The sequence below is a fragment of the Polypterus senegalus genome, chromosome 4, assembly GCF_016835505.1.
Source record: "Polypterus senegalus isolate Bchr_013 chromosome 4, ASM1683550v1, whole genome shotgun sequence".
NCBI classification, from domain to species: domain Eukaryota; kingdom Metazoa; phylum Chordata; class Cladistia; order Polypteriformes; family Polypteridae; genus Polypterus; species Polypterus senegalus.
The window spans coordinates 242,239,961-242,253,675 of NC_053157.1; the positions used below are offsets into that span (position 1 = coordinate 242,239,961).

Sequence of the window (13,715 nt, forward strand, 5' to 3'; positions counted from 1 at the left end):
GAATTTTCTGGGTCCGATATATACAGTACCATATCATCTGCATATAATGAGATTTTCTGTTCCAGTCCTTCTCTGCTAATCCCCTTTATCTGATCCGTATTTCGACAATGTATTGCCAGTGGTTCAATGGCAATCGAACAACAGCAGCGTGACAAGGGCATCCTTGTCTAGTGCCACGCTCTAGTTTAAAGTAGTCTGAGCAAATGTTATTGATGCAAACTGAAGCTTCTGGGTTAGTATACAGTAATTTAATCCATGCACAAATGTTCGGGCCAAACCCAAACTTCTCCAATGTAGTAAAAAGGTATTTCCATTCAATCATGTCGAATGCTTTTTCTGCATCCAATGATAATAATATTTCTGGGGTGTTTGATTTAGTTGGTGAGTATATTACATTAAACAGGCGTTGACCCTTTACCACATTCAGAACAGGTGTACTGTGTCTCTCCAGTGTGGATCCTTCTGTGGCAACTAAGTGCGTTTGGACATGAGAATAATTTGCCACACTATGGACAGCAATTAGGTTTCTCTCCAGAGTGAATTCTCATGTGATCTTTAAGAGTTGTGCGGTCTAAGAAAAGCTTGCCACATTCAGAACAGCTTTGCTTTCTAACCTGAATGAATTATTTTATGATTGTGAAGGAATTGTTATATGAGAATGACATTCCACATTCAGTACAATCGTAAGAATTCTCTCCAGTATGACTTTTGTATACTTATACAGAGAATTAATGTGTGGGAATTGTTTGCCACATTCCAAGCAAAGGTGAGGTTTCTCTCCGGTGTGACATCTGATGTGACTTGTGATGGTGCTTTGTTGTGAGGACTGCTTATCATATTCAGGACAACAATAAGGTTTATCTCTAGTAAAAGTTCTGATGTGGCACTGAATTACACTTAAATATAAGAATTGTTTCTCACTTTCAGAAGAGCAATGAGATTTTTCTTCAGTATGCATTTTGGCATGTTGATAAAGATCTTTCTGGCTTGTATAACATTTGCCACATTCAGAACATAAATACTGGATTTTCGCTTTACTGGGAGCTTGTGCGTTTACTTGAAAGGAGCTAATGTTTAAAACTTTATTTCCACATTGACAACAGCAATGTGGCTTCTCTCAGGTATGAATTTCAATGTGCCTTTGAAAACTGCGTTTGTCAGAAAATTGTTTGGCACATTCTGGACAACAATAAGGTTTTTCTCCTGTGTGGATTCTCCTGTGACTCTGAAGAGTGCTTCTCCTTATGAACGATTTACCACATTCTGGACAACTATAAGGTTTTTCTCCTGTGTGAATTTTTTTGTGACACTGAAGACTGCTTTTCCATGAGAATGATTTACCACATTCGGAACAGCAATGAGGTTTCTCTCCTGTGTGAATTGTTTTGTGACTCTGAAGATTGCTTCTCCTTAAGAACGATTTACCACATTCTGAACAGCAATGAGGGTTTTCTCCTGTGTGAATTCTTCTGTGCCTCTGAAGATTGCTTCTCCTTGAGAACAATTTACCACATTCTGGACAGCAATGAGGTTTTTGTCCTGTGTGGATTATTCTGTGTTTCTGAAGATAGCTTATACATGAGAACGACTTACCACATTCTGAACAGTAATGAGGTTTTTCTCGTGTGTGAATCTTCATATGCCTATTAAGACCACTTTTGTATGTGAATTGTTTGCCGCATTCCAAACAACATTTTTCTCCAGTATGAATTTCAATTTCTTTCTCCACTTGTTGTCTATCAGTTTTCATGGCTTCTGTCTGTGTTGCTCCAGTAGCAGGGAGAGAACTGCACTGCAAATAGGCTGCTATCTGGTTCTCTGATTCTCTTGCTGATTTCTTCATACCGTTCTCATTGTATTGAAGAGAGGGCTGACCAAATGAAGGTGGAGAGAAGCTGCCGTTCTTCTGTATATCTGAAATAACACAAACATTTTAACTATTTTTTTTTTCCTGACATTTTTATCCAAGTCGACTTAAAACATTTGATACACAATTGGTTACATTTCTCTTGTTCTTCCAACTGGAGCACAGGCAGGACATTTGACTTGCTTGTTGTCACATGGTGCCAATAGCTGAATTAAAACCTGCAACTTCAGGGTTTGGTGTCTAAATTCCTAACCACTATCCGACTTTTAAAATAAATGACACAGTATAAGTGGTGGCACATTGGTTGGAGTTTCTTCTTATGGTCTGATCACTCCGTATGTGTGGTATTTACATTTTCTGCTTCTATCCATTCAATTTCTCCACCTTTCTCTTACATGTGAAAGACAGGCCTGATCTGATCAATTGATCACAAATCAAAATCTGCCTATTTTCACTCCAAATGACTTAACCAATGAACAGCAAATTAGCTGCTCTTAACATCTGAACTTGAATGATAAAAAGCATGCACGACTAAGTTCCAACATTACCAAAATACAGAAACACGTCCTCAACAGTCTAACAGTTTTATTTCCTTCATGTAATATTTGTGCAAAAAGAAGTCACTCATAGAGGATTCTGTGCTAACACTTTCAACAATACAAACCTTACTCAGCATCTGAGAAGTCAACACAAAAGGGACTGGTGTGAAGAACAAGCTGTTCAAAGGCTGAGGCGACCAGCAAGCTTAGTCTAGCTCAGTCACCTACTCTCATTCGGCCTCCAAAGATGGCAGCACTTAGAAAACTCAACCTTATAATACTGACAGCAAGAACGCCAAAGACTTACTGTGACAGCAAAAACAGTGGAATTTGTAAGCCTGGACAATCAGCCACTTTCAGTTCTGGAAGATGTCACCATCTAGATCATTTAGATCCACAATTCCATCTGCCAGTGAGTGTTTGTTGACTGATTTATTTGTATAATTAATTAACCAGACATTAGATGTTTTGACTAAAATCCCTTTTATTACCCTTTCAGTGAATGTGTAGGTAGATGGGAGGAAACGGATGCAGAGTTTCACTGAGCTGGTACAAAAATATAAATCGATATCAAGTGGACGTCGATTACTGAGAAACTGCAATCAGCCCTCTTATTTACTTACTGGGTAGAATGGTACGAGCCTAGTTTTTAGGCCTAATAAAATAATAATAATGCATAAAAATCATTGAGTGTGCATATTAGACACTATACAGTTAGGAATTCTGTAACAGATATCATCATCATAATGATTTTTTTCCCAAATTAAACAATGGTACAAGGACAAATATTTCACAGATTATTGCAAATCTCAAGCATATAGTCTCCTTAGTGCCGGTGTCTCGACCACACAGATGCAGTTGGAGCGACAGACGACAGCCGAGAGATCCAAAGAAACTCCCTGCCAACAGAACTGCAGAATGCATGAAGAAAGTGTCAATGAAGATAAAAATGATATTTGAGTCACCAGCATCAGAGGTTAATCTTTATCTCTGTGAACCTTATACCACAAATGATGCTGGGCCACTGGCTATCTGGAGGACCAATAAAAGTCATCGCCCTACTTGTGCCCTGGGGACAGCGAGGGTCTGTTCAGAACGGCAGCACACGTCGTGGATGACAGGAGGACCAGACTGTCCTCAGAACATGCAGAGATACTTATATTCTTAGATAAGAAAAGAAAAACAGTATTTTTATTATTGATATCAGCAGGTCCTAATGGAATGGAATAGGTGCTCAGTTGTCCTGGGATCAAATCCTGCCCACAATTGTTCTACAAAGGGGCTCTGAATGCGTTTCTGTTTATTCTGGTTTTTCCCCTCATCCCCATAAACATGCAGAGGAAGTGGAGTGGTGACTCCGAAATGACCCGATGTGACTGTGGGAGACGGAAGGGCCCAAGATCATCTCCAAGTGAAGATTTCACACCACTGACAACTTGTCCAGGCCATGCTGTTCCAGCCAGTTCAGGCTGACAGCAGAACACAAGATGCTGAAAGAAGACCCTGAGACCCCCTGAATGTCCTCATGACTCGTACAGGTAGCTCTTGTCACTGTTAACGTCAAAGTGCATGAGATTACCATTAGAAAGATGAGGCACATATTAGGTGGGCACTGGCTTGAGCAAATTCACTCTTATTTAGTGCACGGGGTGAGGATTTTATTCTTATTTATTTCTTTTTGTGGGCATTTCTGCCTTAACTGCCATACAATTTAAGAAATATACAGTACAGGCCAAAAGTTTGGACACACCTCCTCAATCAATGTGTTTTCTTTATTTTCATGGTAGATTCTCACTGAAGGCATCAAAACTATGAATGAACACATGTGGAGTTATGTACTTAACAAAAAAAGGTGAAATAACTGAAAACATGTTTTATATTCTAGTTTCTTCAAAATAGCCACCCTTTGCTCTGATTACTGCTTTGCACACTCTTGGCATTCTCTCGATGACCTTCAACAGGTAGTCACCTGAAATGGTTTTAACTTCACAGGTGTGCCTTATCAGGGTTATTTAGTGGAAATTCTTGCTTTATCAATGGGGTTGGGACCAGCAGTTGTGTTGTGCAGAAGTCAGGTTAGTTGGACGATCATTTATTTTTCAACAGGACAATGACCTCAAACACACCTCCAGGCTGTGTAAGGGCTATTTGACCAAGAAGGAGAGTGATGGAGTGCTGGAAATGGTCATGAAAATAAAGAAAACACATTGAATGAGGAGGTGTCCAAACTTTTGGCCTGTACTGTACATGTATTTAACAAAATATGACTTTTGATATTCTTACTGAACGTAATGTGTTGTTGGCCTAACATACGGCACAACTTCAGTAAGAGCTTCATGATGTTCAAGTTTTGCGCTTAACACTTTAGATTTTTCCTTATTCACTCAAGTTCTTCTAATTTATCGTTTATTAGGTAACGTGTTGCTTGTTATCCTGCATCCGAGCAGGTGGTCTTTATCCAAGTTAAATTAACTGTGTTTTCCACTCTAACTTTAATCTTCTAAAAACATCAAAGCACCCACCATTAGAATTTATAAACACTCTCTTTCTTTTATATTTAATCACATTACTCACTTATTCCAACACTCCCAGTTGACTCTTCTCCATCTCTCCCATTTTCCTCAGTGATTTTCTCTTCAGATTCTGATAACTCTGATTTTAGCACTGCAGAATTCTCCTGCGTAGCCAATCGTCCCGTATTAGTGGACCAGTGCTGTAAACTGTATGGAGATTCTTCACAGGCACCTTGCTTGGAAATATCCCCAGTTTCAAACTTTTGAAATTCAAGACCACCTGAGAAATCATTCAAATCTTCACCTTTAATGGCAGAAGTCACCTCCTTGCACTCCTCCTTCTCTTTAAAAACTGAAATTCTTTCCTCGTGATCCTCCAGCTTCACACACACGTCCTCTGGTGTGAGCCACTCACAATCCTCTTCTTTAATGTCCACCGTTCTTTCATCAACATCATCTTCTTTAGCAGACGCCATGCTCTGTGGGGAAACTCTTCTCTCTCTTTAAATGTCTGCCCTTCTCTTTTCAGATTCACTTCTCACATGGACATACAGGAGCTGGAGGCCATTAGACACCTCAGTGTATGGCCAAGTGAAATGGGAAAGCCCTGTGAAAATAAAAGTGTAGAATTAACTCCATAAAGTCAGTAAAAATAATGAGCACACTTCAGGGTCAAGATGCCCTCAATGAGGTTTGGATCAAAGACACATATTTCTTGCTTTCCTCCTCTGCCTCACAGTTTAAAATTACAAATCAAACAATTCAGATGTGATCAAAGTGCACTGCAGACTTTCATTAAAGGGGATTTGCATACAATTCAGTGCCACCATGTAGATATGACAACACTTTATCTACACGGGACCATCATTTTTGGACACAGCAATGGCAGGTCTATTAAGGCTGTCATATTTACCACTTTCTTGGCTATAGACCGACATGAACGTCAAATAGGAGGACAGGGTCTTCACATGATTGACACCTTCACACGTTTCAGTGCAGGAAGTGTTGTAAAGACAAAGACCATGAGAAATTGTGAAACAATTCATTCATTCGTTCTCAGATAGGAGTACATGGAGCTCCTCAGAAACTACTTAGTGATAATGGTGGGGAATCAGAGAGATGGCAGAGAATTTTAACATTGAAACAAAGACCACCTCTGCATACAGTCCCTGGGGTAATGGACTACCTGAGAAACACAATCAGACACTCACAGCAATTATACAGAAAGTGATAAAAAATACTGGATGTGACTGGTTAGTGCCAGATTAGCGCCACAGGGCACTACTGGTAAAGAATACCATGCACAATATTTATATGTACAGCTCATATCAGCCGGTGTTTGGCCGAAATCCAAATCTTCCTTGTGTTCTCGTAGACAGACCACCCACCCTAGAAGGCACCACTAGGAGTGTGTCAGAAGAGCACATATTCCAGCACTGAACACTCCAAGAAGAGCATTTACTGAAGCCGAGTTTTCAGACCAAATACGGAGAGCACTCCAGAGACAGGTTAATTCTGAAAATGATAAATCTGAGACAAAGTGGACGACAAAAGAGTGGACTGTGCAGAATGGAAGGGACCTGCAGATGTCATTGGACAGGATGGAGTTGTGAAATGTGTCAGACGTGGAGGTGCTCTTGGAAGGGCCCACCATTCTAGACTACGTAAAGTCAACGGTAAAGGTGACAATCGACATACCACCAGCAGTGAGAGAGATGAAGAGAGAGATTTATCTAACACTACATCAGATAATGAAGACACTGGAGATGAGAAGGAGACTCTAAACTCTTCAGTTATGGCCATGCTCTCTCCCTCTCAGGGGTATTCACTTTTGTCGGAACTGTGTTGTTGATCACCTTTTTGCCATGGGGTCGACTTATTCTCAATCCTATTTATTGTAAAAAATTGATTGATTTGTAAAGAATGATTACAACAAAATCAACATAAAAAAATAAAAAATAAATAAAAAAAGGGACAAACTGTGAGATATGTGGACAAAGATGGTGACATACAGATAAAGTATTAGATTGGGCTGGCAAAGCAGAAATTGGTATAATTTAGAGTTTACTGATCCTGACAGCATTGATAACACAGATGGGTCTCTTGACACATCAAGTGTGGATAATCTGCAAGTTGAACCAGAAACTAATGAACTGCAACTATGGGACTTGTTTGTGGAAATACGGAGATATCAGCTGAGTCAGCAAAACAGGAAGAGATAAACAGGTGGGAAAGAAAATGGAGCATTTGATGAGGTGGAAAACCACAAGATGGATATGCCCTTTAAAAAGAGACTTCAGCAGGAATCGTACCTAAAGACCACCTAGTGGCACGAGGGTTTGAGGGACAAGATAGGAGTGGGCTCAACAGCGATTCACCAACATGGGCGTCAGAAACTGCTCACCAAGGTCTCTGAGGCGGCACTGCCACTTTAAACAATGAGGACAGACAGTTGAGCTCCAGCACATAATAGTCGAGTCGCGGCTCTGCTGAGCTCGGTAGCTTTCACATTTTGTATTTTGATGGCTTCATATGGTCCAACACAAACTCCCCGATTGGCTTGAGTCTTTTTCTTAATATAACACGACCATCTCTAGTAAACTAAAGTATCGAAGTGTACAGAAATGCTGAAAGTAGTTGTAAAGGATAAAAGACATTAAATAAAACAATACCGTTTCAAATATCACAAAACTGTACTCGTAATGCCATGCCAGCTGTAGATTTTACTGTATCTCTTCAGCAGCACTAGCTCGTGTAATGTTTGTGTTTTTATTTCCCATTAAACAAATTAAAGTGAAAACGCACCAGCATCTTTCCTGATAAGAAAATAAAACAAAATAATTTAAATTACTTCTAATAGGTCTCAGTATGAGACAAACTGCTGGCAATGAAACCTGAATGCGCCCTGTAAAGTTACCTCTATCGACGCCACTTTAACAAAGTTGACCGATGACAGTTTTAGAGGAAAAAGGAAAAAATGTAAAGAACACGCAGAGCTCGAGAAAAATCAGAAATGAACGACGAGGGCGTGCGGGAGCGAGCGGCTGAACAAGCGCGTGCCCGAAAGACAGCACAGTTCAGAGCATGCGCGAAATCAAAAGGCGACGCGCCGCGCTACAGTGCACGAGCGCAAAAAGATCAATCCCGATTCAAAGCGCCTCCAAGTTAAATGTACAGTAGCTTTATATTTCACGGGACACCGACTGGAAAATAAAGTAATGCAGCACCGGCTAAAAAGTGCGTGACCCCTGTCATAAACAGTAAACTCGTAAAGGTGCGATTTGCTGTGCCGCCTTCTAAACGTATTTCTCAAACCCCAACACTTAAAATCGAACCATGCGGCGCCAGGCACCTCCTCAAATTTACAACCTCTCAGCATGTCGCCGTTTTCCTCAATGTTGGCATTCCCACCCGTACGCGATCGCCACCTTTGACTTTGTCTCACCTACCGCACCTTTGCTTGATTTTGTGGCTGTGAAGAAGTCGCAGTGCGAGTGTCTCATAACAGCACACTAGTAATGGGTAGCTCGATACTGACTAGCCGAGTTCTCAAAGCGCTGCTCAGAAACTTGTTTGAAATGCGCGTCTCACGTGATTTTGAGGCACGCTGGCGTCATGACGTCATTGATATCCGCGCCATAGACATACAGTATATAGATAGACGCCGCATTCACTGAGTTGCCCAGTCGACACGATACGTCAGCGCGTCCGCCATATTTCGAGTGGCAAAAGTGCCATTTAAACTAATACAGGTAGACGTGGAAACCGGGTGTTCTGATGAAAAAACTATAACATTTAAAACAGTATTGTTTACATACAATAGATTTTGGCGAATGGTTTAAATGTAATTATTTATATCCATTTATACACTAATAATGGCAATTACTAAATAATAATAATTATACTTATTATTATTAAATAATTCCTGCCATATAAGTAACATTTCTTGGGCTGCCTTCTTCCATCTCCAAAACATTTCTAGACTTTGTCCTGTTCGTACCCAACACAGTACTAAAGTATTGGTTAATGTCCAAGTCACCTGACGTATAGATTACTGTAATGCTATTCTATCTGGCATCCCACAAAAACGTATCCATCACTTACAACTTCTTCAAAATTCTGCTGCCAGGATAATAACCTGCTGTTCTAAATCCACTGAACATATCACACCTACTCTCTCTCAACTTCACTGTTAACTACAGAATACAATACACAAACCGCTCTGAACATTCAAAGCTCCCCACAACCTCACTGATCTCCTACTGACCTACAGACTGACACTCCCTCTCGCTCACTCAGATCCTGTAATTTGAGAGTATTCAGTCTGGCAATATGGTGCAGCCTTAGTTTGTGGAAGACAGACACAACTAAAGACATGAGCATAAAATGATGGTTGTTAATTTCAAACTGTGTTTCCTCGATGTGCTCCTTGAGAAAAACATCAAGTTTGAGAAATGTTAACAGCTAACAACAATCTACAACCCCAATTCCAATGAAGTTGGGAAGTTGTGTAAAATGTAAATAAAAACAGAATACAATGATTTGCAAATCCTTTTCAACCTATATTCAACTGAATACACTACGAACACAAGATATCGAATGTTCAAACTGATAAACTTTATTGTTGTTTTGCAAATCTTCGCTCATTTTGAATTTCATGCCCGCAACACGTTCCAAAAAAGCTGGGACAGGAGCAGCAAAAGACTGGGAAAGTTGAGGAATGTTCAAAAAACACCTGTTTTTAACATTCCACAGGTGAACAGGTTAATTGGATACAGGTGTTTGTCATGATTGGGTATAAAAGTAGCAACCCCAAAAGGCTCAGTCGTTCGCAAGCAAGGATGGGGCGAGGTTCACCACTTTGTGAATAACTGCGTGGGCAAATAGTCCAGCAGTTTAAGAACAATGTTTCACAACATACAATTACAAGGAATCTAGGGATTTCACCATCTACTGTCCATAATATCCTCAAAAGATTAAGAGAATCTGGAGAAATCTCTGCACGTAAGCGGCAAGACCGAATACCAACACTGGATGCCCGTGACCTTCGATCCCTCAGGAGGCACTTCATTAAAAACCAACATCATTCTGTAAAGGATATTCCCCATGTGGGCTGAGGAATACTTCAGAAAACCAATGTCAGTTAACACAGTTCGTTGCTACATCTACAAGTGCAAGTTAAAAGTCTACCATGCAAAGCGAAAGTCATATATCAACACCCAGAAACACCGCCGGCTTCTCTGGGCCCGAGCTCATCTGAGATGGACTGACGCAAAGTGAAAAAAGTGTGCTGTGGTCTGACGAGTCCACATTTCAGATTGTTTTTGGAAATCATGGACGTGGTGTCCTCCAGGCCAAAGAGGAAAAGGACAATCCGGATTGTTATCAGCGCAAAGTTCAAAAGCTGGCATCTGTGATAGTATGGGGGTGTGTTAGTGCCCATGGCATGGGCAACTTGCACATCTGTGAAAGCAATATTAATGCTGAATGGTATATACAGGTTTTGAAGCAACATATGCTGCCAAGAGACGTCTTTTTCCGGGACATTACTGCTTATTTCAGCAGGACAATGCAAAGCCACATTCTGCATGTGTTTCAACAGCATGGCGTCGTAGCTGAAGAGTGCGGATACTAGACTGGCCTGCCTGCGGTCCAGACCTGTCTCCCATTGAAAATGTGTGGTGCATTATATAGAAAAAAATACGACAACGGAGACCCCGGACTGTTGAGCAACTGACGTTGTACATCAAGCAAGAATGGGAAAGGATTCAACCTACACAGCTTCAACAATTAGTGTCCTCAGTTCCCAAACGTTTATTGAGTGTTCCTAAAAGGAAAGAAGATACAATATGCCCCTGTCCCAGCTTTTTTAGAATGTGTTGCAGACATCAAATTCAAAATGAATGTCATCGAAGTGTATTCAATTGAACATAGGTTGAAAAGGATTTGCAAATCATTGTATTCTGTTTTTACTTACATTTTACACAACGTCCCAACTTCAATGGAATTGGGGTTGTAGATAGTTTGTGACTAAATATGTTTAGCCAAAACGTTGTTTGGAGGCTCACTTGAGCACATAAACGCATAGCTTTGCTAGCTTAGCCTGGTGTAGATAAAGTAAAGATTAGAAATACAGGATTTTCAAATGGCCAAATATAACCAAAACAATTGTTCAGCCTTACCTATGAAATGTAATCCCCTGCAATCTGGTTTGGAGCGTACAACGGTTTGTAAAATCCCAAGTAGCACATGTGTGAGGTATCTTATCCATTACTTCACTCCACAGCAGTGCCACTCGCAATATGGCGGCGACGTTGACATACGATTCTGCTGGTCATGACGCGTCTAGTTATTCTATGTCTAAGGGTATTGCTGCAGACCGGAGTCATTATGGGCAGATCTAAAGGCGGGATAACTGTCAATGCAAGTGGATAGTATTGGTTAATTTAGACGAATGAGATTATTGTTACTCTGACAATCAAAAACACACCTGTCCAATTATCAACGTTTGAAGATGTCTATCAAGTGTAACTTTAACCAAACGTTTCGCAGTTCGTGATCCCTACCTCTTTGAGGTTCCGCCTTAGAGTTTCCCCTTAAATAACCTGTCGTTGTACCAAGTGATAAAACTCCATTAAACGAAAAGAGACAAAAAAGAAGCTGCGGCGATGAAACTCCATTAGACAAAAGAAGAAGAAGCGACGAAACTGATTGCTTGTATTTTTGACAATGGAAGTAAGTGTGCTCGGAAATGAAAACGTTTGAAAGTTGCAGTTTTTTCGTATTTTTAATAATTTTGTTTAGCATGGTTATGTTTGTACCGTGAACCTTTACATTTGTATTATTAATCATTTTTGCTGTAGTAATTGATTTATATTCAGTGTTTGAAGTGGATCGGCACTCAGCGGTACTGGAAACTCTTCAAATTCCACAAGGCAAGTTTCGCGAGAACTCCTCGACTGTGCATGGAAGACAAAAAACAAACTTTTACAAGCATCTAGGAAACACTTGATCATTTATACTGTTGTGAAGTAGGCTTTTGAGAAAGTTCAGACTGACTACAGTGGTGCACGATATTACCTTTTTTTATTTTCAATTTAGTTCCTTATGTTGGAGTAATGTGTCTAAATTGTAATACCAAATAATCTGCGATGTTTTTGTACCGTCAATCTTAATAGAATTTCATGGTAGTTTTGTGCAGATGATGCCTGCTCTTTCTAAACTGTTAAAGACTTTCCTGCAATAAGCAGTGCGCCACTAACTTGTGTGTGACTCAGACTGACAGTCGCGATGTTCACAGAGCCTTTCAATTTAATTACAAGTGACATTTATATTTTTTTCCTTTCAACCAGCTTGCTACAAGAATATCTTCTGGAAATGGGATGTTAATGAAAAATCAGGTAAATTCCAAACACCCATTTGTTAAACTTGTAAGTCACTTGTAGTGTTCGACTTTCACGTGTATCTTTTTTTTTCTTTCCTTCTTTCCTACAACATCACTGCTGGTTCAGTAGACCGTGGAGCAGACATGTTGATGGTGTTTGAATATGAACTGTAAGCTTTATGTAACTTTACATTTGTATTAAGATTGTGTAGGAGTTCAATATTTTATCTCTTATTCTCTCTCAGTCTGCTCTTTATCTGACTATGGAGGAATCCTTTGATTTTACTGCTCTCAGTCTTTTAAAGATGCTGATACTGTAATATTATTTTTTTCTCCATGTGTGGCACACGTTTAAATGTGACATTCATTTAACGTGCCTTCCACTATTAATGACACCCCTTATAAAAAATGTTAATTTTAAAAATATTTCTTGATGAGGGCTTTGTTTTTCTTTGAATGAAATTGTTTCAATCAAAAGTCTGATGTTTCTATTTTTTTCAGTCCAAGGTGACATTTCTTCAGCAAACAGGGTTATTTTTCCTAACCCTTCTTATTAATTTTTATAGGGGGTGCCAATAATAATGGAGAGCGCTGTATTTATCCTTTTCATCATAGGATGACATGCCTGTGACTTGTATATTACTTTAGGAAGTGTCCAGATTGGGGTAGTCATAATACTCTGAAATAATTGAAATATTCTAAAAAAAACTATTGAGATAACCAGGAATGAGATTTTTTTGGAGTTCATCATAAAGGGCCATGGAGCAGATGATCACTTGTTGTTAACTTAGTAACAAGTAAAACTTTGTTATTGTAATCTATCTAGTAGCAGAGAGCTATGATGACTTTAGAGCACAAAACTCTTGGATTTGCTTGTCCAACAGGCTGTTGTATCTAAAAAGGTGTCATCCAAATGGTTCAAAAATGATGAAGATCCTAAAGGTCACCGGGTAATGATCTCTATACAGTAGAAGATGAGGAGCAGACAGATGGCCTACAACTACCTGATGAAGTGATGGAGTTACTTTTGTAAAGATTAACAGAGTTCACATCTGTGTGGATGTGCTGATGCCAGAGGCTCATTTGGCTTCAGTGAATCTCTAATGAGTACAGAAAGTGTCTCCATGAATAAGAAGCAGAAGGTCTGATCATTGATGGACCAGGAGACAGTGAGTTGGGCGTCATGTGGTGTTGGGGAGCAGACGGTCCTTTATTTTAATTTTCAGCACCATTCTTCTGTTAATCAGAATACCATTTCAGTTGTAGTGAATTTAGACAAGAATATAAACTAACTACATAGAAATGAAAATATATGTTTAAGGTGAAATTTAAAATATGCATTAATACACTTTTAGTATTGGGGAAAGACTTTTATTTTTTTTTCTTAAGTGAGCGAAGAGTTTGACAGTCTT

The 13,715-nt window shown here is 39.7% G+C and overlaps 1 protein-coding gene across 3 annotated transcripts; it reads right to left on the reverse strand.

Annotated features, from left to right (window-relative positions):
• Window positions 1-415: 415 nt before the first annotated feature.
• On the reverse strand, window positions 416-8,496 carry LOC120528349 (zinc finger protein 502-like). 3 transcript variants are annotated; one of them, XM_039752489.1, is made up of 3 exons: window positions 8,374-8,496; window positions 4,981-5,526; window positions 416-1,914 (listed from the first exon to the last, which is right to left on the reverse strand). In XM_039752489.1, the coding sequence occupies exons 2-3, from the start codon at window positions 5,393-5,395 to the stop codon at window positions 1,118-1,120; spliced, it is 1,212 nt and encodes a 403-aa protein (XP_039608423.1). In that variant the 5' UTR covers window positions 5,396-5,526; window positions 8,374-8,496; the 3' UTR covers window positions 416-1,117. The 3 variants fall into 3 exon arrangements, with proteins under 3 accessions (XP_039608423.1, XP_039608425.1, XP_039608424.1); XM_039752491.1 differs by having other exon boundaries at window positions 8,369-8,496; XM_039752490.1 differs by having other exon boundaries at window positions 8,365-8,496.
• Between the last annotated feature and the right edge of the window lie 5,219 nt (window positions 8,497-13,715).

Bases quoted from the DNA above. Each gene is read 5' to 3' on its own strand.
- LOC120528349 (XM_039752489.1), bottom strand. From the start codon at position 5,395: ATGGCGTCTGCTAAAGAAGATGATGTTGATGAAAGAACGGTGGACATT. The intron at 1,915-4,980 runs GTGAGTAATGTG...GTGTTATTTCAG, and splicing joins AACTGGGAGTGTTGGAATAA to ATATACAGAAGAACGGCAGC.